Source organism: Colletotrichum scovillei (genome assembly GCF_011075155.1).
Source record: "Colletotrichum scovillei strain TJNH1 chromosome Unknown Contig00011, whole genome shotgun sequence".
Taxonomy (NCBI): Eukaryota; Fungi; Ascomycota; class Sordariomycetes; order Glomerellales; family Glomerellaceae; genus Colletotrichum; species Colletotrichum scovillei.
In genome coordinates, this window is record NW_023336269.1 from 3144325 (window position 1) to 3172252 (window position 27928).

The 27928-nt window shown below is 55.2% G+C and overlaps 6 protein-coding genes across 6 annotated transcripts; 2 read left to right on the forward strand and 4 right to left on the reverse strand.

Annotated features, from left to right (window-relative positions):
* Positions 1 to 1552: 1552 nt before the first annotated feature.
* Positions 1553 to 3160, forward strand: HER10_EVM0001686 (alcohol dehydrogenase GroES-like domain-containing protein; the record flags this gene model as incomplete). The annotated part of the gene is made up of 4 exons (XM_035471426.1): positions 1553 to 1843; positions 1929 to 2299; positions 2377 to 2782; positions 2858 to 3160. Exons 1-4 carry the CDS (start codon positions 1787 to 1789, stop codon positions 3158 to 3160), a joined length of 1137 nt encoding a protein of 378 aa, XP_035326551.1. The 5' UTR covers positions 1553 to 1786.
* A 318-nt stretch (positions 3161 to 3478) lies between these two features.
* Positions 3479 to 5007, reverse strand: HER10_EVM0008601 (aldo/keto reductase; the record flags this gene model as incomplete). Its single annotated transcript, XM_035478116.1, has 3 exons — positions 4514 to 5007; positions 4151 to 4425; positions 3479 to 4084 (listed from the first exon to the last, which is right to left on the reverse strand). The coding sequence occupies exons 1-3, from the start codon at positions 4707 to 4709 to the stop codon at positions 3479 to 3481; spliced, it is 1077 nt and encodes a 358-aa protein (XP_035327071.1). The 5' UTR covers positions 4710 to 5007.
* A 995-nt stretch (positions 5008 to 6002) lies between these two features.
* HER10_EVM0000690 (SNARE domain-containing protein) lies at positions 6003 to 7370 on the reverse strand (the record flags this gene model as incomplete). The annotated part of the gene is made up of 7 exons (XM_035470460.1): positions 6003 to 6027; positions 6088 to 6119; positions 6203 to 6252; positions 6323 to 6428; positions 6489 to 6722; positions 6787 to 7061; positions 7133 to 7370. 7 exons carry the CDS (start codon positions 7368 to 7370, stop codon positions 6003 to 6005), a joined length of 960 nt encoding a protein of 319 aa, XP_035326479.1.
* Positions 7371 to 9331: 1961 nt separating this feature from the next.
* Positions 9332 to 19816, forward strand: HER10_EVM0002666 (uncharacterized protein). Its single transcript, XM_035472368.1, has 3 exons — positions 9332 to 9840; positions 9964 to 13306; positions 13664 to 19816. Exons 1-3 carry the CDS (start codon positions 9785 to 9787, stop codon positions 19571 to 19573), a joined length of 9309 nt encoding a protein of 3102 aa, XP_035326632.1. The 5' UTR covers positions 9332 to 9784; the 3' UTR covers positions 19574 to 19816.
* Positions 19817 to 19928: 112 nt separating this feature from the next.
* Positions 19929 to 20734, reverse strand: HER10_EVM0003519 (uncharacterized protein; the record flags this gene model as incomplete). The annotated part of the gene is made up of 1 exon (XM_035473193.1): positions 19929 to 20734. The coding sequence occupies exon 1, from the start codon at positions 20508 to 20510 to the stop codon at positions 19929 to 19931; it is 582 nt and encodes a 193-aa protein (XP_035326708.1). The 5' UTR covers positions 20511 to 20734.
* A 1295-nt stretch (positions 20735 to 22029) lies between these two features.
* HER10_EVM0009536 (transient receptor potential ion channel) lies at positions 22030 to 26452 on the reverse strand. The gene is made up of 4 exons (XM_035479022.1): positions 25167 to 26452; positions 25094 to 25114; positions 24974 to 25028; positions 22030 to 24923 (listed from the first exon to the last, which is right to left on the reverse strand). Exons 1-4 carry the CDS (start codon positions 25465 to 25467, stop codon positions 22475 to 22477), a joined length of 2826 nt encoding a protein of 941 aa, XP_035327164.1. The 5' UTR covers positions 25468 to 26452; the 3' UTR covers positions 22030 to 22474.
* Positions 26453 to 27928: the final 1476 nt, after the last annotated feature.

Below are 27928 nucleotides of genomic sequence, written 5' to 3' on the forward strand. Positions count from 1 at the left end.
GCAAGGGTTCAGGGGCATCTCCAACCGCGGCCCTCTGACGTCGTTTTTTCGTGCCTGGGCCATTGAATTTCGAGTTTATGTTTTCTTCCACCAGCCTTTTGCAATCATCGTAATGCCGTGGAAGAATCGAAGAGTCCAACTATAGCATATCATAGCTTCTGCAACATGAGAGATCAGGAGTAATTGGCATTGAAGCGTCGAGAATGACTTTGGGGGCGAAAACGAAGGTAATGAATACCTGACGACAATAGACTCGGGCCGGTACCCCCACGTAAGAAACGCTAGGTGACGGTAAAGTGGGATTAGTCGCTGGCCTTCTCCCCGCACGTCGGAGAAGACACGAAAAAAAGTCACGATGGGTGGGGAAGAGGAGAAAGAACACGAAAGACAGACGAAGAGCAAAGGTCTCTGGCTCAAACCGAAGGCATGAGGATAGGAGAACCCGAGTCTTCTGCGAATCACCGATGCTGTAATTATCAATTCTCGATCGCTCTCGGGCTGTGTTGCCGGCCATCTTCGACGGGATTGCCTAGTTGTATCTGTCTCTTTTCTTAGCTTTTTCTGGGGTATAAAACTTGTAGGTACTCTGTACTTTGTAAAGTAGGTGAAAGATACGTAGCGCTCGCCTTAGGACAGAATTGCCGTGTTTGGCCTCCGCGGCCGTTTTCTCCAACCCCGCGACGGGGTCCCCTCTGAGTTTTCGGCGTGTATTGCCCATATTGGATGGGGGTCACTTTCACCACCACTTGTATGAGTTGAGTAAGGGTCCATAACCCGCGGGTATCATAGGAAGAAACTGAGAGGCTGACTTGGCAATTGGCAATTGGGATTGCCCCTCCCCCTCTTTCCACCCGCGCCCCCTCCACTCGTTCCATGGTCCATCAAGATTTCATCCCGCAACATCCACCATTGAACCAATCCACGATGCGCCTCGTCTTCGAAGGCGGACGCGGCATTCTTTCCGGCAAAATGCTCAAACTTGACCATGTATCCGTACTTTCGTAACTTACCTAGTCATGTTGACCGGTTGCCTTTCGCTCTAAATCTCCACAAACTCCACACGAACCGTGTGTCCAGCAATGCTTTCTCAAGCAAGAGTATCCATTCCGTGTTAGTCTTCCCCCTCTTTCAGCACTGTCCAACTGTCGCAAGTGTCATCATCTCGTACTTGGTACTCGATACACTGGGTGACTGACTGGCACCGGCAAGCATCTTAGAAGCTCGCCCCCGAGTCTCCAAGCTTTCAGTAGCTGTGGAGGCTGGCTAGGTAACTTGACACTTGTGTCTGGAGATGGACAATTCGGCGTACTTGTACTCAAGCCGAGTCGAGAATTCCTCACTCGGCTATAGATCACAACTAGCAGCTTCCCAGGTCGTCGGGTTGCCTGGTAGGAGTAGCTCGGTGCTTCCCCCCACCGACCAAGTCTCTCTCGTAACCCGCATTTCCGTTTTGCATCACACGCCTCCGCCGATTCGCGTCCACCCCTAGTAGCTTGACTTAAGTCGCGTTTTCCGATCCGTCGATATCGGACTTGTGTTTAACCATACGTACCTTGCCTTGCCTTGACCTGCTCTGCTCTGCGCTGCTCTGCTCTGCTCTTGACCAAAAAGTAAAAGCATACTCATAACTGGCCGTCCTGCCCACTTTCTCAACAGCTTCCAATTTCTTGGAACCACTTTCGCACTTACATACCCCCTTCCCTCTTCATAATATCGTCGTAGCTATCTTCTTCCCTCTCTGAATCACCTCTACATCTCGCCCAGCAGTAAGAGTACATAGCCCACCATGTCAAGTGTCCAAGTCCAGACCTCCGTCCTTCACGGCGCGAGGGACCTCAAGATCGTAAGTCCAACAACCACTCCCTAGAAAGCTCCGAGAATCCCAGGCAGACGCACCGTCAAGCGCAAGATCTAACTCGGAGCGACAGGAACAAAGACAACTCCCCGCCCTCGCGCCAGGCGAAGTCCAAGTCGCCGTAAAGGCCACCGGCCTCTGCGGCTCCGACCTGCACTACTACAACCACTTCCGCAACGGCGACATCCTCGTGCGGGAACCCTTAACCCTCGGCCACGAGTCCAGCGGCGTCGTCACCGCCGTCGCCTCGGACGTCTCTAACCTCGCCGTCGGCGACCACGTCGCTCTCGAGGTTGGCCAGCCCTGCGAGGCCTGCGAGCTCTGCGCCGCGGGCCGCTACAACATCTGCAAGGGCATGAAGTTCCGCAGCTCCGCAAAGGCGTTCCCGCATGCCCAGGGCACGCTTCAGGAGCTGGTGAACCACCCGGCAAAGTGGTGTCACAAGTAAGTACCGGCGCAAACTACCCGGAGCTTTTTCGTGAGGTGCAAAGGTATGCTGACCTCTGACCTCAAAAAAACAGGCTCCCCTCAGAAGTCTCACTCGAATTCGGCGCCCTCGCCGAGCCCCTCTCCGTCGCAATGCACGCCCGCGACCGCGGCAACCTCCCCAGCAACTCGACCGTCCTCGTCTTCGGCGCCGGCGCCGTGGGCCTGCTCTGCGCCGCCGTGAGCAAAGCCGACCAGCAGCGCGTCGTCATCGCCGACATCCAGGCGGACCGCGTGCAGTTCGCGCTCGACAACGGCTTCGCCGACGCCGGCGTCGTCGTCCCCGCGCAGCGCCCGCAGACCATCGAGGACAAGCTGGCGTACGCGCAGAGCGTCGCGGAGCTGGTCAAGAAGGCCGAGATTGGAGGAGCGGCGGTGGGCGAGGTGAATGCGACGTATGAGTGTACCGGCGTCGAGACGTGCATGCAGACTGCCATCTTTGTGAGTTCCCCTTCCTGTTCGAAAGGGGTCTTCAGATTGCGAATTGAGATGTGCTGACAAGTGACTTCCTCTCAGTCCACACGCCCAGGCGGCAAGATCCTCATCATCGGCATGGGCACCCCGATCCAGACGCTGCCCATCTCGGCGGCGGCGCTGCGCGAGGTCGACTTTGTGGGCGTGTTCCGGTACGCCAACACGTACCCCAAGGCCATCGACCTCATCGCCACGAAACCAAAGGGCCTGCCCGCGCTCGAGAAGCTGTTTACGCACCGGTACAAGGGGCTGAGCACCATCAAGGACGCGTTTGACATGGCGGCCAAGGTCAAGGACGAGAGCGGGAATCTGGTGCTCAAGGTTTTGGTGGATACGTCGAATTAGAGAAATGATAGCGACTGTAAATAATTAAAAAAGTGATGATTTTGAGTTACAATTTGGGAGAGCCGTGTTTGAGTGAGTGATTATTGTGTGCAATGTGAAGTTTGGTGTTATTTCACCGAGGCAGTTGGAACATAGAGAATAATTCTGGGCAATGACAAGTTCGAACACATTCAACGCAAGCATGTGCCTCACACAACACCCGTCATTCGGACAAGGTTTTATCACCACAATCAATGGAACAGTTGCTGTAAACAAGAATGCGCTTTAAATCATTTCTATTTCTTCGCTCTATTTATCTGGCAAAAAGGACAAAAGAATCTACGACTTATCCGGGAATCCAAAGTCAATGCCAAACGGCGGGTACACATAGCGCTTCAGCTCCTTCTTGGCCGTCAAATCGTCAGAGTACGCCCGCAGCTCCTTCAGATCCTCGTCGTCGAGCTTGACAATCTCCAAGTTGGACTTGATCCGGCTCTCCGTCACCGACTTTGCAATCACGGTGCTGCCGCGCGCGACGTGGTAGCTCAACAGGACGGTACCGGCGCTGACGCCGCGCTTCTCGGCAATCTTGACGACGGGCGCCGCGGTCAGCAAGGGGCCACCCGTGGAGCCGAGAGGGCTGTAGGCCATAATATGGATGCCCTTCTCCTTGCAGTAGTCGACGATCTCCTGCTGGGGCAGGCTCGGGTGGTTCTCGATCTGGTTGACAGCGGGCACGACCTTGGCTTGCGGGAGGAGCTCTTCGAGGTACTTGACGCTGTAGTTGCAGACGCCGATGGAGCGGACCTTGCCCGTGTCGAGGAGCTTCTCGACCGACTTCCAGGTGTCGACGTGGGAGTGGCTGTGGATGATGTCGCGGGAGCCGTCGGGCTTGGTGGGGAACCTGTCGTGGTTGCCGTTGGGGTTCATTGCGACGGGCCAGTGCTGTTATTGTTAGTCACTTATGTCTTTCTGATATTTACCTAGTCAGGATGTGAGTGAGAAACATACGACGAGGAAGAGGTCGACGTAGTCGAGACCCAGACTCTTCAAGCTCTTCTCCAGGCCCTCCTTGACCTTGTCGTCGCCAATGGTGTAGGTGGCCCACAGCTTGGTGACGACAAAGATGTCCTCGCGCTTGACACCGTTGGCGAAAGCCTCCTTGAGGCCGGCACCGACCTCATCTTCGTTGGCGTAGCAGTAGGCGCCGTCAATGGCCTTGTAGCCGACGGAGAGGGAGTAGGAGACGGCCTTTGTGACCTCGCCGGGGGCGGATTGCCAGGTGCCTTTTTGGTTGGACGATGACGTTAGTCGTGGGTTCTTCTCATGGGGGTTTATCTAGAATGGGTCTTTTGAGTGAGGAGGTTTGCATACCAAGAGCCACAGCGGGGATCTCGTATCCCGAGTTCAACTTGAAAGTCTGGGAAGCCATCTTGACTGTTGCTGAGTGGATGTAATGTCTACTGAGGAGGGGTTGGCGATGTTGTTGATGTTGCGACAACTCCTGGATGAGAATGCGGGGGCGGGGTAATTTGATGTGGGAGAGTGTTCTGGAGAATAGAACAAGCATACAACTCTTGACTCGGGAGTAAGAGAAGGAGGGGGGAAAAAAAGTTCAATGGAAAGGAGAAACCTCACTCGGGATAAGAAAGGGACGGAGGTGGTAGGTGTGTGATCTCGGTATATATATCGACGAAGAGAGCAACAAGAGCCAAGGAGAGAGCGAGACTATCAGGGTAATGTGTCGCGGTCACAAAAGGCCGGGTAAATGCTAGACGATGCGTCTCCTCCTCCACCTCCCCCTTCACCTCTGGCCAGAAAAGGTACATAATTACATGGCCAACTACCTGAGGAAGTATAGACGGATCTCGATTTGCCCATCACCTGTGACGCTCCTCCTTTGGTCCTCAGCTCCCTAAAAGTGAAGAAAGGCTCGCCGGCGGGGTTGGGCAAGAGCTGCCTGGGCTGTCCCTCTTTTCGTGTGGATTTCCCCAGTTTGTCAAGTCACTGCTAGAAACCCCGTAAGCTGTACGGGGTAGGTAATACCTAGTGTTACAACAGTACCAGCCTACCACAGATTCTACGGGATCCCTTCTCCCATTGGTGGGCCTTGTGTTACCATTTATGGATTAATTCTCTGGGTCGTCGGAGCAGCTCTCGGGTTTTGTTGGGCCGAGTCATGAAAAGTGCCAAGTTTGGTTTGCTTGGAGCGTGTTAGAGACAATAGCGTGGGGAGACTCTCTCTCTCTTTTTTTTTTCCTTTTTTTTTCTATTCCTTTCTCACAGCGGCCGGTTTCCGGCGGGGGGTTGGGACGGTTCAAAGTGCGGGCAAAGTTCCCGGAACCAAGCCCGAGGTCCGGGCGCTTGGCCGCATTACTCTGACCCCGTCCCTCTCCCCCCATTACCTCACTTCACTTTACTCAGAGTCTGAGGCACTTTAAGCCGGGGTTCCTGACGTTAGTTGGCATGTTGCCCACCCTACCGATTCGTAGGTATCCTGTACCTTCTGCTTCCTCTGTTCCTCCACCCCCACGTTCATCCACACGCTGGTGCAGTGACGCTGGCGTCCGATGCAAGAGCCTGAGGCGAGCTAAGGTACATACTTCGTGGGGCCGCCAATGCTTCGCCGAAGTTAACCTCTTTTGTGATTAATAGATCTAGATTTATGCAAGGAAGAAAGCTCTATAGCTGCGCTGCGTCCGCGTCCGCGTCCATCCCCGTCCCAGCGTCAATGTCATGATACAACTGAAGGGTACTGATATTACACAACTCAACGCCATCCATCTCCTGCTGAATGAACACTTTGAGTTCCGCCCCAATCCTCCGAACCGCCGTTCGTTGCCCTCGTGATCGTCGCACACTGCTAACCGGCAATGAGGACCCAAAGTCTGTGAGGTGAGTTAGTGACAAATTCCCCAATCTAGAGGCGAAGCTGATGTGGAACGTACAGGAAGAAAATCATGAGTACACCAAACATTTTCTACCCATTTCTGTCAGTAAACGTGAACAGGATTCTTCGCATCGAAATGTCCAAGGGCGACGATGAGGAGGGGCACGACATACAGCAATGAGCCATCTGTTGCTGGAAACACGACCCCAGTACTTGAGAAGTTCTGCGGACAAAAGAATTAGTTCCCATGCGGACGCCTGCGTGACTGTAGCACGGAGCCTGCGGAAACTCACCTCTTTGTGCTCCTTGCACGTTGTCGACAACGTCTTCCGTGTTTGCATCGATGCGCTGGATCATCTCGCTCTGCTCCGAAACCATCGTCGCCAGCTGACCAAAGATCTGTGTATCCTCCCGTCAGCCCATACTGTCCCAGTATCGTGCCAAACCACCAAGACTTACAGATCCAAGCTCCGCAATAGTGGATTCGATGCTTTCAATAGCAGCACCTCTCTCCTGGATATATGTGTTTTGCGGTTGCGCCTCTTCCATCATGAGAAGCTGCTGGTCTCCTGGCGGATTCAGCGACAGCAGATCTGCGCCTGGGGACGGCGTCCCCCGTTGGGGTGTTCCGTACAGCGGCGATGCTGATTGTTGGAGAGGTGGTTGCGTGTGCTGGGAAACGCTCGAAATGAACTGTAAACACATAAATCCATATCAGCATGGGTCCATCTCTATGGAAACCAGGACTGAAGCCCACGTTATCTGTCCTGGACCTTGAGGCCTGGATGTTCTTGGTTCTCTCCTCCAGGACATCCTTGAAGTTGGCCGACACGTCCGTCAGCTTGCCTTGCAGCATAAAGACGACATTCTTGTTGTGTTCTCCCTCTTGGTCGGCCTTTGGATGTTGCTGCTTCGTGAGAACCTGAAGGCCTCCAATCTGCTGGTTCAGGGCGCTCAAATCTTGCTTGATGATGTACGTGAGCTCGTTGATCTCGACTGGTCGGTCGTCAAACAGGGTCCTGCGCCGCGCCACTGTGGAAAGAGTTCTTGTCAGCGCCATGCCGTGATTATTGCAGAGCATCCCTTGGGACCCGAAGGCATACATGTTGCCAGCTTCTCCAACTTTGCCATTGTGCCCGAAATTCCTCTCCCGATTTGCGCCGCCTGGCGCGCAAAATCGGAGCGCCGGGGTCGCGAGTCGCCATCGCTGGCGGCTTTTTGGGAGTCGGTGAGGAGTGACCGTCGTTGAGCGCCAACCTTGCTGGAAGCCTGTCGACGTTGCGCTTGAGCGAGGACCGATTTGAACTCGGCGGTTCGGTCCTGTATCGATGCGACCGCCATCGTGGAATAGCGTCTGAGACGGGGCCGGCTTCGGAATCTAGACTACGGGTTTCTGGGGCGTGGCGGCCAGCGCGTTCGGGATCGTTGAGGGGTTCTTTGAGTGCGGGAGAGTTGTCGTCGAGCTGGGTTTGGCGATAGAGGTGGATAGTCAGGGATGGGAAATGAGCTGTGTCAAATTGACGGACGGGCACTTTTGGGAGCGCGGCAGTGGCTGCGGCTGGCAAAGAAAGGCTGAAGTGTTGTTGTACAATGCGCGCGAGCGTTGGGTATAGTTGGGAGAATGAGTCGATTACAGCGCCGGGTTCTCAAGTTGGCGATAGGGCGAAGAAGTATCGAGGAATCAATCTAAAAAAGTCGAGCTGGAGAGTTGTTAGTTGTTAGTTGAGGCAAACGAGCGTCGTGGCCGAGTTCCAGGTCCGGGGCGTCCAGGTCCAAGTCGAGATTCATTGGTGTAGCGCTGCAGTCACTGGACTGGTTCTGCGGGAGCGACGGGGCCAGGGTGTCCCGATACCTAGGTACATTTCCCACGGAGAGCAACTTCAACCTGTCCTCCGCCCATCCCTTCAGGAGCACATTCCATCCCTGGGCCTGGACTTTGGCCGTTGTGCAATCGCCAGCGCTGGGAGCTTTGGGACTTGGGAGTGTGGCTCGTGGCCCGGTGCAGAATTGTGCATGCACCGCCACATCTAAGTTTGGCACGCCTCGTTACCTGCATACCACCTCTTACTCTCACACAGGTGCGCCGCGAGGTGAGTAAGGTACTTCGAGGCACGTCTTCCGATGTACCTCTGTACCTTACCTGCCTTGAGGAATCCTCGGGTCTGCCCGCGCTGTAGACTCTAGCGACACCTACTTCGAACCTTAGGTACTTTGGGTGCCTCGAGGCACATGATGGAGATAGATGCGAACGCAGCGAAGAAGAAACATGTCTTGTGAATGTTACTCAGGAAGTGCTCATCTGAATGCGCGACGTGAAGAGTGCAAACATGGGTACTTCTATCTCGATCTGCCTTTGACTTGTACCTCAAGTAAGGTTATTCCACGTTTAAACCGCAAGCTATGGGTCGTCACTTACAGGAAGAAGGCGCACCTTCATTGCCAGGTATTGACTTGCTGCACTGCGCCGTTGGGTGACGCCAATGGGGCCCGGCTGACTGTGTTTCACAGCATTTCTGATGCACGGTAGCCGTACGGAGCGTGTTATTCAAGTTCTCAAGTCAATCAGCTTCAAACCAAGCGCAACTAAAATTGTTACACTCGCGTCACTCACCTTAGACTCAATCAAGGCTGCAATGACGAAACTTTGCCTCGTGGTGTCCGAGTCTCTTGCATACACAACCTACTCTCTCACAAGGCGTACGAGTCCATTCAAGACGCAGGAGATCGTCACCCACACACTCAAGCGGACAGCATCCTGAGAAACAGCAACTTCCAAGGCTCAAGCCACACCAGCCTGACTAGGCGGCCGTTTACGAAATATCCCTGTTCTTCGTGATCCAGTCGGTGGCATCCTCGAGCTTCCATTGGAAAACACCCCCAGCTCATTCCCCTCTTTTTCAGCACGTCCAACGGGTCTGTCCTTCAAGGGTGGCATTGGTGGTCAAAGTAGTTTCCCGCCTTTGCGTTGCTGATGATTGACATTCCAATGCGACAGCGCTGGGATAGCCCGGCATGAACTGTGCAGCTCTGCTGATGAGATGTTCCCGCACCGAGAAGGCAGAAACAAAAAAAAAGCACCACAGTCTACCTAGTGAGTCCACAGGCAAGAAGAGGGCGAGGCACCATACCTACGCAGTGGTGGCAGTACGAAGTATCGCGTGGGCTGTGGCTGGGTCGCGCTGCTACCTCATCAGAAGGTACGACAAAAGATACATCAACCCAAGCCATCCCCGCCACTACAGCACATGTATCTCATGTCCTTGCGTAGCCCGCCCCAAGCCACGTCCCCCCCGACTTCCCAACTTCCCAAGCCCCCAAATTATCATCCCGTCTTTCTTTGGGTTCCCCGTCGCCCATCGCCCATCTCCAGCGAGATTCGGGCCTTGTCAGACTGCCGACCTTCATCATTATCAGCCCAGTTCCTGTCTCTGTCCCCCTACAGAACGTGACGATTATTTGGCTTCTTGGGACGCGTCTGTTTTCATTCCAATTCTCGTTGTCGTTATCAACTTGGTAACTCATCCTCGTGCTCCTGATCCCATCCGAAAGTTCGCACTGGGTCGAAGCCAGCGTCGCAACGTCTCTGGCCACCCGCCTGATCCCATCGGGAACCAACCGCAACCCGCAACCCGCGCGCTTCGCGATACCCAGTTCCGAGTCATCGGCGAAGCTTGGAACGTCCTCAATCGTAGTCAGAGAAACCGAGCAATGAAGCAGTAGACGGCTCCGAAACCATCACATAAACGAACGACGCTATGGACGGCTCGTCGTATAATTACGGCTTCAGAGCCCCTCATACCAACTCGCCTTTGTGAGTGATTCGAATTCTTCCAGCCTTCAGCTTCGCTTCACCTAGCTTGTTTCCGCACCAACATACCACAACTCGGCCTTGTTCCTCTGTAGAATGGTACTGACCACACAATCCTACCTGTAGAAGCCCCGATACCCCGACGAGTGCCTCCTATAAGACCAATGTAAAGAGAACCAAGACCAAGAAATGGGTCGAGGCCAAGACCCAAAACTACGACGGCGATGACTGGGGAAACGATTTTGAAGACGAAGCCGACGATCCCGTTCCCGTGCCGCCGCTGAAGCCCACGGGCTACCGTCAAGCCGGTCAGTCAACCAATACAGCTCTCCCGTCGCACCAGCCGCCAGCTCCGTCAGCTCCCCAGCCGGCCGAGCCTGTGCCTTCAATGCGACCGGCGCAGCCGACGGTGAATGAAGCCAGACCGACGTCCAGCCATCGTCCCACTGCTGGGCTTCCGCCTCTGCAGATTCAGAACTCAGCAAAGCCTACGCCTCCCGTCGTGCAGCAACCTGTGGTGAACGACGAAAAGCCGCCTGCGCCTGTGGCAGAGTCAGCCTCAGTGGGTGCTACTCCCGAAAGGGCTCCTCAGGAACCGCTCGTGTCACCACCTCCACCTGCCAGCGCTGGACTGCCTTCACGGATGAGCCCAGCACCAGTTCCAGCGCCCGTTCCAGCACCGTTCGCTGGTCGCCCAGAATATCCCAGGGGCACTCCATCTCCTCCTGTGGGAAGCAGACGAACTTCACCGGCACCGGCCCAGACTCAAGCCACCCGCTTCCCTCCTCGTAAGAGCAGCATGGGGCAGCAAGATCGTGATCGCCAGGCTTCCGGTTCCCGGTCGAGCTCCACGCAGCGCCCGTGGATAGACCAACGATCAGCGTCTCCTTCTAATGTCAAATCGCCGGGCACACCGTCCAGCACCACAGCAGCGCACTTTATCCGACCCTCGGATATCTATCGCCGGATGGATGACAACAAAGAAAAAGAGGGTGGATTGGCGGAGTCAGGAAGGCCAAGCATAGACAGTGCCACTGGCCCTAGGAGCGACTCGTCGGTGTCGGCTGCCAACCCGACAATTCCGGTAGTTGATGCTGGTGAGCAGCAGCCAATGCGCCGCAGTTTGGACAAAGGCGACGGGCTGGGTGTTGTCGATAATGCCACACGACAACCTATTCTGGCACCGGTGGCGGAGAGAAAGAGCGAGTATGGCTTCGATGGGCTTCTAGCACAACCTCAGGCCCAAGGAGTAGACCGAGGCCGACTGAGTCCTCCAGGAGGCATGCAGGAGAGCAGCTTGGGTGTGCCAGAGCCGCAGTTGCAGCGCCCGACTGCTGAAGAGTCTGACCAGAACCGCCGCTACTCCACGAGCCCTCGACTGCCTGACCTGGCGCGGATGTCCCTGTTCGGAGACGACTTCTTCTCGAACCCAGACAAGTATGCTCACGAGGCGCCTCCAATGCCGACTTTGCCATCCCAGATCCAGACGCAGCCTTCCGAATCCGCTTCTACAGCAGAGAAAGCGCCGGCTGTGGATAAATCTCCCGCTGCTGCGACATCCGGTGATGTGACGTCTCCACTTCCCTCCATCAGCACGACTCCGCAGCCTGCCAACTCATCGTTGCCTGCATCTCAACCAGTCAGCAGGGAAAGGTCGCGTTCACCTTCCCAACCGCCACCGGCCTTGGAGGAATCCAGCAGATCTCGTCTGCCTTCGCAAACTACTCGGCCGTCTATTCCTGGAGGCTGGGTCACCGAAACACGCTCCATTGCCGATTCTCAGTCTACTTCCGCCGTTGCGACACCCGCCGCTACTGCCGATCGGAAGCCCATCCTCGGCGTGGATCCTGGCGAAGTGTCCCCCATCACCGACAACGAAGACGACAAGTTCGGCCACAGCGGGGTAGCTACGGTGAAGGATACAGTATCCATTCCTGTTTCCATCCCCGAAGCTTCGGAACGGGCCGCTCAGATGGAGAGTCGTGTTGACCAGGATGCCGACCTGGAGACTTTGGCTCCTCCGCACCCTCGCGAATCAGGCAGCTCATCATTGGATTTCGCGGCGCCAGAGAGACTGCAGCGCGAGTCCACCATGAGCACCATTGCCGACCCATCCCCTGTCAAGGAGAGCGATAAGTTGAGAGAAGAGATTATGCGCAGCCTCAGTCCCGTCCGCCCTACAAGTCACGAACTGAACAACTTCAATAACCATCAGTCGCTGAGTCCGGCCGTCGACAACAGCGGTACTCGTGAGAGCGCCTATCTCGACAGCGTCTACGACGACTATTGGACTGCAGGCGACGACAAGCCCGATGTGCCCAGCTTGCCATCACAGCAGCCAGAACAAAAGAGGGCGCTTACCCCCAACAAAGACATCTCTGACGTTCCTCCTTTGAGCCCTCGCAAAGATGCCAAGGATAAACCTCCTGCACTTGGTCGACGGTTCTCATGGGAAGCAGGAGGAGAGCAGGTTACGCCAAAGGCCTCTGATGCTCAGAAGGATCCCCTCGCCGAGCCTCACTCCCAACCTGGTGACGCGGGCGAAGACAGCGTGCCCCCTAAACAAGGCGATGATGAGCTGCAGGCTACACAATCAGAGGTGGCGAGCGACTCAGGACGTACGCCGCTCGCTACTGGGTTGGACGATGGGCATATTAGCGTGCCGCAAGACGCGGGCGTGATGTCTCATCAAGTGTCGCAGGTTAGTTCGGCGCCGAGAGATCGCATGGACTCCGAAGTGATCGAACCGCCGTCACCCGTGTCAGTCACGGCCGATAAAAACACTACGTCGGCTGCACCCACCCGCCGACTGTCGCTCGCGGAAGAAAAGTCAATGGCTCGGGTCTCATCAAACCCCGTCTCACCCAGCCCACCGCCCGGCGATCATCCTGCCCTGGCTCAGGTTCAACCCGAGCCTGAACCTGAGCCAGAGTCGTCCGAGGCTGGCCAGGCACCTGCATCTCCAGCGGCTCCTCAACGTCAGTCGACGCAGCCTGTCAAGATTACAACGTTCAAAGAGATCATGGACCTTTCCAATGCGAAAGACAGGATTCAAAAGTACAATGAGACGCGCTCGCAATTCGCGTCTATGGATTCGGGTCTAAACAACTGGTTGGAAAACTTGAAGGCTCAGCATCCTGAGCACGCCAACGCAACTGCATCATTTGGAGTTGGCGCTCCTGGTCCTGGTCAATCGCAGTCATCGCCAACAACTTCTCAGCCGGCTTCTCAACAGCCTTACTACCAGCAGTACCTCAACGCAAGCAACCCAAACCTCGCGGCGGGAGCTTCGGGTCGGCCTCCTGCGGGAAGTGCACCCACTGGTTCGTCTCATTCGCCTTCAAGTGATTTTAAGCATTCGAGCGGTCAAGTTGGGGCGAAGGGCAAGGGACTGTTGCTTGCGGCTGGCAAGGCGGGTAAAGGTCTATTGAGCAAGGGAAAGAACAAACTCCGTGGCACTGGGGACAAGGTATTTCTTTAAACATTCCTCTCAACTGGGATCATCACATCACACAGGGCATGCATTCTTTCTAGTTTGGTTGTTGGGAGGGATCGACAGTCTGATCTGTCCCGAGCAACCCCGTTATCCCATCGGTCTTTTTTTCTCTTTACTTTTCTTCCTCACTTTCCCCCCTTGGTAATCACTTATGAGTTATGTGTCTCCCTTTCTGGCCAGAATGACGGGACTGTATGATTAAGGAATGCTACGAAACTTTTTTTTCTATTACTGCACCATCATGTAACCCCTGTGGTGATCTCGGACACTCTAAAGTCCAACATGGCATCTTATATGGTGAATCATCTCTAATTGTGTCTTCTCCGACAGAGCGACTCATCTCCCCCGCCGGCTCAACCCAAGACTAGAGCCGAGCGACGTACTTCATGGGGCATAAGCCTCGGATCGCGTTCGTCACCTCGTGCCGACAGCTACGGTCATGCCCACTCACGGTCGCACTCGGGATCCGTGTCAGGCCCAACTCCACAGACCATCCCGGAACATCCGGCATCTCCGACTCCACCGCCTCAACTACCCCAGACCTCACGTACATCCCCATTTGATACCTTGACTCAGGGTAGTGATGATCAAGCTTCGGCCTGGGCCCCACCCCGGCCCCATACGCCGCCCCAGCAGTCTGCCGGACCTCCCGGAGACAGTGATTCGGAGCCGGTGTCCCCCGTCTCGGACACGCACTCCATATCGACGACGCCCCGGTTCCAAGCCAAGGACACGCCCGATGACGACTATTCCGTGGGAGGTGACCTCCAGGTTCCTAGACCCATCAGCAAGACTCAGCCGTCATGGGACCCCTTCACGGGCACGCCATTAGTGGAAGAGGAGGGATTTGAGATGGGACAGTCCACGGATCCAAGCCCTCCTGCGTCTCATGCGGGTCAAGGCCCAGCTCCACCCCCTTCTTCGCAAGCCATACAAACTGTCGCCGCTGCAAGACCACGTGCAAACACGGCCGATGAACCGTATGATGACTGGGTCGTTGTGTCGCCGCAGTCGCCTCCTTCTGGTCAAATCCACGTGGTATCTCCTCAGTCACCGCCACAGGTGCCGCGGTCATTCGAGCCTACCGAATCAAGCAGAGAAGTTGGTGAGGACGACCACGATTTGACTCATGGTTCTAGTTCAACGGGTCTTTTTATTGTGCAGCCAACTCAGCAGTTGCAGCCGATTCAGCAACAGTCGGCCCAGCAGCAGCCGATACAGCAACCGCAACAGCAACAGCAACAGACCATTAACCATCTTCCATCACAGCAGACTTCTCCCCAGCGCCAGTCATCCTTTGTTGGCCTACCGCCCATCAGGCGAAGTTCTACATTCGGTATCAATCTGACCAAGCGGGCGAAGAAACGCTTTCCCTTGGACGAAGACGATGATAACAACTTCGTTTCCTCTCCGGTCAACACGACAACAGATCAATATGGCAACGATGGCGGCTCTTCGTCCCGCTTCCAGCAAGGGGAATCCAGCTGGTCTGCACAGTCTACGCAACCCATGCGCGTCGACACTGGGCCACCACGCTTCCGCAAAGACAGCAACATGTCACATAATGTCCTTTCGGCAACGTCAACGCAGGCGGCTACGCTGGCGACTGAGAGTAGTGGGATGACAGGGCAGGATCTCAGAATTGATGATGAAAAGAGACCTCTTGGGCCGGGAGTAGCAATGAAGGGCGCCGGCCGTGTACCAGGACCCATTGACACAAGAGCAGCGATGCAACAGAATGAGGGTCGAACGAGCGGTCCGCCCTATGGTCCAGGCATGCCTCCTCATCAAGGGATAATGTCCCCAACTTTCGGAGGCAACCCGATCCATCACCTCCCTCCACAAGGCCCATGGAAGCTTGAGGAGTCGCATTTGTCTGAGCCACTGGCAACCAGCAGAAACCGGCAGTCGGGAGGATCGCTGTCGCCTCACCAGCAAACCTCCTTCGGGATCGATAAAGAGACTGGTGTGCCTTCAACGGCGGCGCAACGACCCGAGACGCAGTTGCCCCCTAGGCAAAAGTTCTCTGAAGTGCCTCCTTCATCAGCGCAGCGTTATCCTGGCCTGTTCACCCCGCAAGCAGGATATCAAAACCCCAGCTCTCCCACAGGGCCACGAGGCTCGGAAGACCTTGGCCAACATTTCTACAACCGCGACTCTGCCTCGCTGTACAGGACACAAACTGGCGACTCAGAAGTCAGCGGCTTCGATCCCTCAATAGATGAAGAGCGTGGGCGCAAGCGAAGCTCTGGCTTCTTCAAAGAAATTGGAGGTCGCATCTCGCGTCACACCTCGCGGGAACGCCCAGCATCCAAGGCCGAGAGTGGAGCGCCAAGCTACGTGGCCGGTCCAGACGTGCGAGGTGATGCCATGTCCGAGGCGAGCGTTGCCACTGGAGAGTTGCAAGACCGCCAGAGAAGACGTTCAAGCTTCTTCCTCAACTTACGGGGTTCTAAACCTTCGGATGTGGGAGGGCCCCAGGGTCGTGATGGAGGTGAAGGGATTTCGCCGTCACCAAAGGCGAGCCCGAACCCGGGCGGCCCGTCCCAGGTCCAGCAACCACCACCGGGAGGGCCCGCGGAGAGAAAACGGTCATTCTTCGGTCCGGGTGCCGATCAATCCGCCAATCTCCCAATGCCCAACCTGTCTCGTTCCTCAACGTCCACTGCTGGATATGAAGTTGCAGGCGGAGCAATGGGCCCTCCTAAGAAGCGGTTCTCCGGCTTTACGAGCAAGGTGTTCCCTCGTAGTTCAAGTCAGCAGGATTTACAGGTGCCACAGAAACCTAGTACATCTCATTCCACTACGACTCCGACCATGTTTGGTCGCCCGCCAAGCACGCAGGGAAGTCAGCCTGGCAAACCTAGCCCCTTAGCCGCGCAGGGGAGAGAGAGGAGTAACACTACTGGCACAAATCAGCTTTTTGCACAGGAAACCCTGGTGAATAAGCCGTTGGGCAATGTCGAAGATGACGAACGAGGCAGAAGAAGCTCAGCAGGCGGGTTTTTCTCTGGGCTTTTTGGTAAACGCGCCGCCCACAAGACGACCGAGACCCAGCATGGATTACCTCAAGAACAGGATCAGAACGCAAGTGTTCCGGCGCAATTCAGATTGCAGCAGCACACCGGTCAACAGCTGCCGCCGTCAAACCTTGGACCCAGGCGCGAGGATGAAGGCCAGCCGCCTATACGAAGCCCGCCTCAGGGGTTCGGCCAGCAGCAACAGCAGGAGTCGCCTCGCTTCCAAGGCTATTCCATGCACCCGGGAGCTGGCGCGCGAATTCAATCTCAGCCTCAGTCCCAGCCTCAGGGACCTGAACTTCATCAGAGAAAGTCCAACGGGTCTTTCTTGCCCTCTCCTCAACCGTCACAGCAATTCGCTGCTGTGACAGATCAACAGAGAAGCCCCGCATTGGAAGAAGCGCGAGCACGCCCGGTGTCAGACTTGCAGAGCGAACGCCGTGAAGCTCCTATCGCGCGTGGTCATGAAGTGCATGATGAACATGTCTCACGGAGAAAGTCCAGTCAGATGTTGAATATGGAGTCACATCCCTCACAATCGTTTGATGCTCCGGCGCCCCCATCACAAAGAGAACAACCATCGCCGGGACGTCGCCGTCTCACTGAGCAGAGACAGCCTTCTCTTTCATTCCTGCAGGCCGAGGAGCAACTCTCGCGCCCTGAGCCGTCAGACGACCAGACCGAAACCCACTGGGTTCCTCCCGGATTCTCGGCCGAGCCAACGCCAGAGCCATCGATCAGACACAGCTACGGACGCGAGAACTCGCCGGGGCCCCAGACACCGCCTCTGGGCCAGGGGCAAGGCACCAATCACCAACAGGCTCTCGGCGTCCAGAAGTCTGGTCACGCCAGGCGAATCTCGGAGCAATCTGCATCACTGCTGTCTCCCTCCTCCAACTTCAGGGCACAATCTCCCAATGGGGTCATCGGCCCGTCTGATACCTCGCAACAGTCCTCGAAATCGAACTCGCCCAACCCGGCGGCTGTTACTCAGATGCCGGCTCTGAGGGCACCTTTGGCATCTGAAAGCCGAGCGCCCCCGCAGGATCCGTCTCAGGGGCATACGCAGCCTGGTGGACCTGCCAACATTCAGGAGCCTGACGGGATGAGTCCGCAAATGGCTGGAGTGGCTTCTCCAGGACGTCCTCAGCAGCAGCAGCAGCAGCAGCCTCAGCTCTCTCAGCATTCTCTTCAACATCAACATCAACATGAACACCAACACCAACACCAACAACACCCACATCAACCTCAGCATCAGCACCAGGGCTTTGATGCTGAAATCAGACCTCCAGCTCAATTCTCTCAAGCGTTTCCCCCACCGAATCAGCGTTCTTCGCTCCCTTTTCACCATAGCCAAGACATGCAATCGGGCGGTCAAGACTCAAGTGTAGATGGTCAACAGAACCCAGTATCCAAGTGGTTCAAGAACAGGACCTCAACACAGCCACAGCCTCGGCCTAACCAAGGCCCCCAGAAAGAGTCGACAACCAAGTCCATTTTCAGTGCATTTAAGCGATCATCCAAGCAGCCAGAACCTCGACCACAACAGCAGATGCCACATCCAAGCCAGGTTCAAAACATGCAGTCGCAACCGCAGCTGCAGCAGTCTCACAAGAGCCAGGGACAGCAAAGGATGCCACCAGCTGTTCCGTTATCACAGAGAAGTCACCTACCACAACAAGGACCTCATCACATGTACCAAGAACAGCGCCCGTCCATGGGTTCCTTTGAGCAAGGGCTTCCCCCTCAACGCGACGTGGCTGGCAGAACCCCCGAAGTGATGCAGCAGAGCAACGGAAGATTCTCAAGCCAACATGACGTACCTTTCGAACCTGTCATGACTCGGGCAATTCCGAGCGGTCCTGGGCCAAGTGGAAGCGTACGCTCCAACCCCCAACCTTACGTTGAACCTCAGTACGACCAAGTCCCTATCCCTCGAGGATATGATGCCGTTCACGGTGAAGGAGGCGTAGCGCCATCTCCCTACGCCCTCTCACGTACCTCACCACCGGTGCAGTATCCTGCGTACCATTCACCGCAGGTGCCACAATGGGGCCAGCCTCCTGTTGCTCAAAGGCATCCGTCTGAAATGTCAATGTACAGCCATCCCAGCCCTCCCATACAGCAAGGACAGCAGCTGCTTCACAGCCATTCACAGGGAGGCGCATGGCCCGAGGGTGACCGGCGCGTGAGCATGGCCTCCCACCAGTCCAACATTTCGCATGCCAGCCACAGCACGCAGGCGGCCCATGTCGGTCCGCAAGGTGATGTGCCAATTCCCAATCAGCAACATCAGCCACAACAAGACCCGAAAGGAATACGATTAGTGAACCAAAACGACAGCCGTATCGCGGGTCCGGACTCGCAATTTGGTCAGCAAACTATGCCGCCAAGTCAACAGCCCCAACAGCAACGATACTCCCTAGTCGATGCGCCGGCTCCTGTCGCAGCATCTCCCCAGATGCATCACAGTAATGGCAGAGAGGCTCAGGGGAAGCAACAGACCAACTCTGCTGAAGGGCAAACGCATGCCAGTAATGTGGTCCGAAGCGCGCATGACAAGCCTCCATCTCCCCATCCTCAGGAGCACGCTCAGCAGACGCAAGGGCTTGCAATCGATGCTGGTAGTATTACGGGAACCAACTCCCGTAGTGTTTCCGACGACAAGCAACGGCCGGCGGAGAACATCATATCGTCTGAACCGTCAGTGCCCGCGCCAGCATCAGCACCCACGGCACCTCGCCTCAGCGTCAACGTGCAGCAAGCAAACCAAGAACCCAAAGACAACAACGACCTCTACGAATCCACACCGCGTCTGCCCTCCAACCCCTCTCAGCCGCCGGCAGCAGCACAGCCAATAGTCGCTGCAAACACGGGCCACAGCATGGTCAGCGACAGCTCTGCCGACGAAGCGCCCCGAAACGCCAGTCACGCCAACGGCAGCGCTAGCGCAGGCGCCGCCGCGGCCTCGACGACCCTGGCGAGGGGCAAGAGCACAAGAGCCGAGCTGGAGGATACGGAAGATGAACGTCAGAGGACCATGCGGCGTGAGGCCCAGGAGGAGAAGATTCTGGTCGACCCCTACGAGGAGCTGTCGTCGGGAGGGGTCAAGTACAGGAAGGAAGAGGAGCCGGCGGATGTGCCCCAGATGAGCGCGACGAGTTACCCCGGTCAGGAGTGGAATCCATACGGAGCTGGCGGGTACGAGGATTGGGATTGAGTTTGAGCCTGAGCCTTCAGCTTCAAAGTATCTCGGCGAACGAACCGTTCTTCTGCTCTACTACACGTGGGACACGGTACAATTAATTGCTTCATTTTTCGAGCGATGGTGCAGGGCGTTGGAAGGATTTTTCTCGTTTTGTTTTGGATTCACGCTCTACAATACCCAGTGCGAACAATTGCGACAAACAACGTACTACGTATAATTCTCTGTAATATTGTAAAAGATCAATACCACCTTTTCCAACTTTGTATACATTTGCTACCCTTTACGCGCATACCTAACCCATCAACGTTGTCCACAGGACACGCTACAATATATCCCGTCATACATCCTCCATAAGTCATCCTCTCCCTCAGTTCTTAATTGCCACATCGTAGTTCGGCGGCAAGGACCGTCTATCCCCCGCCTGCTCACCGCTCCAGTACGGCGGCGCCTCGGGGACGCCAGAGGTATACCTAGGAGGCAACGTCGCATTCGAAGACGACCTCCTCACGTCACCACCACCGCTCCTCACGGACTCCCTCCACCGCGAAAACGGACCAGACATGAACGACACCCTCTTCGAGTCGCCCTCTGGAACTGGAGCAGGGACGGGAGCGGGCGTGCTCTTCTCCACGTCCTTGACGTTCATTTCGAGGGCGCCGCCCTTTTCCGGGTCTCTGGTAGCTGGGTCGTTTCGGGGAGCGGCGGGAGGATCTCGAAAGGGGTCTTGGGGGACGTTGTCTTGTGGGATGGCGCGCCATCTGCCAAAGGGGGGCCCACCGCCGCCGCCTCCGCCGTAGCCGCCCCCTGATGCCCAGGGCGGGCGGAAGGGTGGGCCTCCGGGGCCGGGGCCGAAGTGGCGGGGGCCACCACCGCAGCCGCGGGGACCGCCTGCGAGGGCGCGTTGTTCGAGCCAGGCTTGGCGGGCTGCGCGGCGTCTTCGACAACACATTTTTGTTGTTTTTGTCTGGAAAAACCTAGAAGATGTGGCTGTTGGTAGGCTATTGCGGTTTGTGACAGTAGGAGAAGTGGTGTTTGCTTCTGTTGCTTGATTTGGAGACTATGTTTCTAGTGTAGATGCAGGAAGAGATCGAAGCCGGGAGTCAAGCTTGATATAGACCTGTCAATGTTAACCTGTTTCCAAGGAAGGGTTAAAGATCGGGGTCGGGGTCCGGGGGGCCAACACAGGATGATGTGAGCAATGACGAAGGGGTGCGAAGACATGGGCAGCTGAACATGGTAGCTAGCGAATACGACAGCATAGAACAGCAGGGCAGTGCCGAATCGAAATCGGGGGTCCGACATACACCCAAAACTTCAGATGAAGGCGTCGCGGCTCGATGCGAGAAGTACAGGGCATGTGTGTGGCTGGCGAAAGGCTTCTGTGGGATGTTTCTGCGACACGCGTTGTCGGACAGACTTTCACCCCGCGCCCCTCCATTCGTCTAATATCAGGGAGATGACGAGAGGCTCTCGCACTTCATGTCTCTCTTATCTGGTATGAAGCAGGCCGTCTCTTTTGGCACCTGTTCTTTCACAACGTATCTAATCCTGATTGATAGCAAGGGACGTACGTGGTGAACACTGGACGGTCAGAGTGTAAGTGGCGGCGAGCATACCAGGTTCTCCCGGCTCGCACTCGCATCCGCCTAGTAGTCGAACTCAGAGTCCCGATGGTGCGTGGCTGCCCCGCACTAGGTGCCGTCGAGGCGTAGAAGTTAAGGAATGTTCCTCCGCAATTGGTGACTGTGGCGCTGCTAGGCCGCACCGGAACGCCCTCCGCTTCAACGGGCGATACTGAATTAATTCATGATTGAGCTTCCCAAACTAATCAACATGTGAAGCCAATTCCGCTTGTTACTTCATTAATCTTGAGAGATATCTAAAGGTGCACGTCATGAACAATTTCAGAGCTATACCGTGCATGGTTGTTTCTTTGCGCGCAACCCAATGTGTCTTGGCTTATAATAAGGAGACAACCAAAGTAGTAGTATTAGTAGCCATTCGCAGAAACTTATCTCCTCAGTCGACAATACTACGCTAGACAGTTGAAAGCCACATGTCCCCCCATCTGATAACCATGCGCCCTAACTCACCAGCTCGAATCTTACTCGCCATCATTGCCCGACTCCGTAACAACTCATCCCATCTTTTGCATGAATTCCGCAGAGGATGAGCCTCATAACCAAATCTCCTCGCCACAAGTAGCCTTGCGATCTACTTGCCACCTTTGAGCACAAAGCACCCTTCTCGTGGCGCGAGTGAGTTGGGATGAATACGTGGCGGTGCCACTTACCTTTGCGTCTTGATCTCCTACGGTGAATGACAGGCCAAAGATATTCAGAAAGCTCTATATCAACCACCTTGGTCCAATAAGCTTGAAAGCTTGAAGAAAGGTAACCAGCGGGATTTGGGAGTGTTTTTTGTGCACATAAAGGAACAGCTTATGCCATTTTTAAGACGACTTTATGTTAGGGAAGACTTTATGCTGTTTTCTAGGTCTACCTGTCAACTCAATTTCTATGCTGAGAGCCAGCCACTTTCGTGCTTTTATAAGTGTGTATCCATGTACTGCGGCTGATCCAGAGGCCACACAAATATGTGCACGTTCCAAGATGTGAGCAACGGCCGAAATGGCCGGCCTGTCCTCCACACATTAGTGCCATTACAAAGATATGGGGTTTCTTCTTCTTCTTCTTCTTCTTCTTCTTCTTCAGATGAGCATTTCCGCTAACGCCCAGTAATCGTTTCTCATGAAAGTTCGTAAAGGTCAAATATGTTGACCGTCTATGCAGTGCAATTCCACGACAAGGAAACCAATGTCGACACATCTTCGAAATGGAGGCGCTTGTGGTGTCAAGGTCTGATGCAGTATGGTTGTGAAACCATTTTCGTTCTGATATTCGTTATGGTAGCTCAGGACTTTTGGGGTTTATCCTCAACAGGAGAAACATTCTCCTCCCTGGCTTCGTGCTCGTCCTTTTCGTGGATGGGGGAAATGGCGGTATCAGTGTGTTTGGTGCTGGTCTCGGGCTCGGCCATGCTCCCGGGTGTCATTACACTCTCCTCTGGAAGTTCCTCGGTGGGAGTCATGAGCCGGCGTAGCTCGTTGTTCGTCATCGACACGGATCTTGCAGGCGCCGGCGAGTTGTTGGCGGAGCGTCCGAGGTCAGGTTGCGATCCAGAGTGCGACACTTTGCGCTGATGGCCGAAGCTGCTGCGGTGTGCGAGCGATGACCCTGGCCGATCCGCATTATTGTTGGCATCCCATTCAGCAAAATCAGCTGAACTCCATGAAGTGCGGTGTGGTCTGGCGCGGCGCGGCAAGCTACCAACAGAGTACCGCGAGCTGACGCTATCCGTCCGGGTTCGTCGTGTGGTGGTAGTACCTGGCGCAAATTGTACCACTGAAGCATTGGCTGGCCGAATGATATCTCCAACCTGGTCTTCTTCGTCATCGTCCTCAATCTTGCGAGTCCGGCGAACGTTGTTGACCGAGAAATATGGCTGCGGTGGCTCCCGAGGCTCTTCAGTCTTCGGATCTGGTTTCGGTGGTGGCGGCAGGTCAGTGGCTCTAGCCTGGATATGCTCGTAGTACTTGATGCGAATTCCATCCAGCACTTCGGGGAACTGTTCGCGATTTCGGTAAAGCGACATCCATGATGATATGACACCTAAGACGATAAGAATCAAGACGGCAACAACAAGAAATCCTTGGACGACAATGATGATAATGCCGAAAACTGTAGAGAGGATGCGACCAATGGCGAATGCGGGTAAGAAGGCAATGGAAAATCCTGCAGTGACAATCTTTGTGATGCCCAGCATCCAGATTGCCAAGGAAGTATTTCTTTGGCCCTCGAAGGGGTTAAGCTTGACAAAGACAATGAAAGCGATGATCTCGAAGACGAATAGTCCATAAACTTGGGCAAGGGGGCTTCGTGCTCCGCCACCAATGAAGCAGGCCCGAATGAATTGGTAGCTTAGCCAGCAGGCGAAGAACCACCATCTGGTCCGGCGGTAACGAGCCGATAGCCAACCAAAACGTTTGATGTAAACCTCGTCTTGGTGGACCGTTGTCCGGTTTGGATCGTTGTCAATGAATCGGATCTTGAAGAACGGCATAGATCCGTAACGTTTTGCGGTGGTTTCCTTTTCGCCAATTTCGCTGGCACGCGTTGTTGCAACCGCTGGTATTGAACCAAAGAGCTTGCCCTGTTCGAACATGATCGTATCGGGGCCCATTTCATACTTGCCGAGGCGGAGACGGAAGAAACATGCGTAAGCTACAAGGCCGCCAACGCCAATCAGCAAGATGATGAAGATGATCGCCGCAATAGCCGTCGGGCCGGCCGGCGCGCGAATGTTGAACTGGAATAGCGCTAGGGTCATCAAGGAGGAGAACGAAACGAGCAGCGTGCGCAGGACGCCAACTGCCAGATATCCACCCAGGTGGTTGCGGAAGTACAAGAAGCGATCCTGCTTAATCAGCTTTGTCCGAGCAAGCAAGTCGAGCATGAACTTGAACGCAGCGATGGAGACGGCGACCAGTCCAATGGCCACCAACCACCAGATAAGACCAAGTGTGAAAGCATCGGCGGCCGGGATGTCAAGGGCAGAAAGGTCTCCGGCGAACCCAATCCACTTGCCTGGTGTAGGCATGCCCGGAGCGACGGGGTCTCCCGCCCAGTAGTATTCGTATGGATTGCTTGTGTTGTAAACCCTAGTCGCTCGCTGCACGAGATTCGGACCGGACGCTCCATCGCTAGACGTCGAGAAAGTGTCGAGCGAGCGGCCATAAATTTGCTGGACGAGGCCACCTCCGGTGTTGATAACGGTCGATCCTGCACCGCCTACTTGGCTGGCATTGCCAGTCACGCCGGCGAAACCGTCGATCGAGTTGATTACTTTTTTGCTGTATATCATGCCGGCGGCCCATCCAAAGTTGCTCCACCAGGCGGGTAGGACGCTAGGCCAGTCGACGGACAAGGCACCTGAGAAGAACACGGTCTGATAAGTCTCGAAGATGACCAGGACTGACAGAGAATGGGCGTAGTGTGTCCTAATATGAGGCATGCTAACACCATACATGGCGGTTGCTGTAGAAGCCAAGATAGCGGCGAGCGTGAACACCCCCAGTATTGACGAGATCGCGGCTGGGTGGGAGAAGCTGTTGCCGTTCCGCATGACGGCTTGGAAACATCCTATCTGCGTCTGACTTGAGTTTGCAAAGATCTGGATGCGCGCAGAGCCTTCGAAATCGGGAATATCGAGGGCGATGGAAGGAATGCCGTCGATCTGAGCAGGCGTGAGTCTGAACTCTGCAAATGCAGTGATGGGCTTGCTGGCGTTCAGAGGGCACAGACTGCGGGAAGTTAGCAGACCGTCTTGAGAGGCGTAGGGGCTAGTACATACCTAGCGATGTTGGCCATGCAGGGGTTAAAGTTCATCTCGAATCTCGTCTCGCCATCTGCCTCAAGTCAGCATACCCCATCTCTGCGTACAGGTTCGTCCCAAGTTCTGAATGTAGCTTACAAGCTTCGACGTTGATATGCACTGCAGTATGTGGTTAGTACAAGGACAAACGTTCAGATTTGGTTCAACCTACTCATTAATGATTCGTTTCTGATATTGGTGGTACCGTCCAAATGGAACTGGACGGTCATGTTGTCGGCATAGTAGGCGGCATCGAATTTTGTAATGTTGAACAAACTTTGTCCTCCCAGACAGTCGCCAAAATCGCCAGTAAACAGGCCAGGGTTGCGATTGACCGCGAGCTGCTTGCTGTTGCCATCTTTGTCTGAGCCGGTGATGTAGACAGTTTCCGTGGCTGCCAGGACCGTAGCAAAGAAACTGAACAGAACGATCAGGGTCGCGGCAAGCGAGGTCGAGCCTCCGAATCGGGCCATCGTGGGCGGTTGGCGCAAAGGAGCGACCGGGCGATTCGGGAACTCCTGGGCTGGTATGCCCGAAGGATGCTGATGGGTGTGCACACGAAGACGGCGAATGCGGGTTATGTCGTAGTGGGAGCGGCGATGTCTAGAGGAAATCGAACCAAGTGCTGAGGAGCAATGGCAAAAGACATGTAGGTATTCAGTTGTGTCGCATGCCTTGGCTGGGTCGAAGTTTGGAGTTGGCTCGGAGGACACGGAAGATCGTAAGTGGGCTTCCCGAAGCAGCAGAAAGTGCCTTGATGAATGGTGGAGAGCTCAGGGTCCTGTCCGAGACGAGATGGAGGTGTTTGGGGTGCTTCGACTAGGATGTTGAGCGACTAGTACGTTTCTGCGTGAGGTCGAAGCAATATCCTGCTGGGGCAACGGCACAAAGGGTACGGAGTAATGGAGCCGAGTTGTCGTGAAGATTGCTGGAGAAATTGTTGTTGTTGGATTATCGATTGTGTTTTGACGGCGCGCGTAGAAAAGCCTCAGGAGAAGAGCGGCAAGGTAGGGGCGAGAAGGGTCCGTAGTGGCGGGAGGCAAGTGCAAGATAATGGCCGTCTTGCAGGGGTTTTGTCTTTGATATTCAAGATTGTCCCCAAATCGGCGCAGAACCGACGGCAAGGATGAGCGGACCGGCAGGGCGCTGGTGTGATTCTGGATTTGGGGTGTGATTCAGCCAAACAGGGAAGCCAGACTCCAGTAAGCCGCAGACTGCAATTGTATCCGCAGTGGTGAATCGGGCGCGACAGCGGACACTTGCAGACGGCGGTTACTCGAACCGGGTCGGTTAAGAACAAGGCGAAGGCGGGATCAGGTCAGGGTTCAGAACCGGATACGAATATAGTCTGGGGAAGAAGCTGACGGGTGAGCTGGGAGAGGCAGGAGGAGTATCCGTAAGAGCAGAGGGGAGGAAAGAAGAGAGGCACAGGCAGGCCACAGACATGGGTGAATGAATGGACGAGAGTGGATGGTAAGAAAGGGTGAGGAAGGGATATCTCGTATTCATATGATGATTCTACAGCGGTACGGTGTGTGTGCCTGGGCGGGCGGTAACAGAGGTACCTATCTACCTTACCCACCTCACCACACACACACCTCAGTCACTTAGCATTTAGTGTAGGAATACCTGGGCAAGATGTCTAGTTTGGAATGCCATTTCATGGGCCCTGGCCTGGAACCGGCAAACGGTCGACGGACAAGGGCAGATGGAGCACGAATGGGTGGTGGATTGGTGGTACAGACTGGTGCTTTTTGGGCCGTTTTCCTTTGCAGCTCGACCTGCCCGAAACTGGTCGAAACCGGGATACGGGGGCAGGGGTAATGGCGCCGGGATCATGGATGGCATCAGCACGCACGGCGCTGCTTAGCGGTACGAAGACCTGCTCTGGGAGTCTGGTCACTCTGGCCACTAGTATTGGGCATTGCGAGCGATCAGAACCTGTGAAGCATCCCAGACCATTCATCTCGATCCAAGGCAAAATGACTGAAAAACGTGTGCGAGTAAAACGAACCCGAGAAGACGATGGCGGCAGCATCCGGACCTAGTTTGCTGCAGCACTCGGGCTGGAAAACAAGGTTGATAGCACAATTCCCAATGACACATGTCACTCTCCGCACAAACAACAACCACGTACGCAACCTAAGATATGTACCGATTCCTACCAGGCACTTCCATGTTCCCTACCTTTCTCCTTGCACTATGAGGACACGTATTCTAGGGATAACCACTGACGTCGAGTCCACTGGGCCAGGTCACTCATTGCGAAGATACCTACAATTCCCATGCATCAGCTCAGCTCCATCAAAATCAGGCGTGCATAGCGGGTGCATTAGGTACCCGGGCGTGATAATCGGGCGATGATACTTGGTGCAACCCTCACATTCAGGCACGTTGAGACCAATTCTTGGAAAGTCGGTATGCTCCCTGTGGAAAAGCCTCTTCGGATCAGTCGGACCGCTAACATCATTGACCTAGCGAGATCTGTATCGATTTCTACCATACTCTAGCCGCTTACGCTCTAGTGACTGTGTACCCATCTTAACCTTACCTAAGGTAAGGTACCTAGGGAAAAGCAGCTTGCTGTTCTAGGCAGAGCGGTACGTACCAGACAGCTCTAAAGGGAAGAGCTCTGACCTGGCCGTTGGCCCATGCTTCGGCGGCGCCGCGATCTTCGTTCGCTTCCATCCTCCAGCCATCAATTATCGTAAGACCGAGTCTGCATCGGACTCTTCTCTTGCTCTGTATTCCTGCTTCAACTGAGGTTGCGTGGGGCATATTTCTCTCTTTACGTAGTAGATTGTCAAGATGCCGATTTCTCATTCCTACTCAGAACCTCTGCTCGACCGCAAGCCAATTCTAATAAACTGCTTCCATGGCCGACTTGGACTTGTTATAATCATTTCGTCACTCACATATTTGTGCTCATACGGA

Coding starts and splice junctions, on each gene's coding strand:
- HER10_EVM0009536 (XM_035479022.1), bottom strand. CDS start 25,467: ATGGCCCGATTCGGAGGCTCGACCTCGCTTGCCGCGACCCTGATCGTT. Junction 25,115..25,166: donor CAGAAACGAATCATTAATGA/GTAGGTTGAACC, acceptor CACATACTGCAG/TGCATATCAACGTCGAAGCT. Junction 25,029..25,093: donor GCATATCAACGTCGAAGCTT/GTAAGCTACATT, acceptor GACTTGAGGCAG/ATGGCGAGACGAGATTCGAG.
- HER10_EVM0002666 (XM_035472368.1), top strand. CDS start 9,785: ATGGACGGCTCGTCGTATAATTACGGCTTCAGAGCCCCTCATACCAAC. Junction 9,841..9,963: donor CCTCATACCAACTCGCCTTT/GTGAGTGATTCG, acceptor TCCTACCTGTAG/AAGCCCCGATACCCCGACGA. Junction 13,307..13,663: donor TCCGTGGCACTGGGGACAAG/GTATTTCTTTAA, acceptor CTTCTCCGACAG/AGCGACTCATCTCCCCCGCC.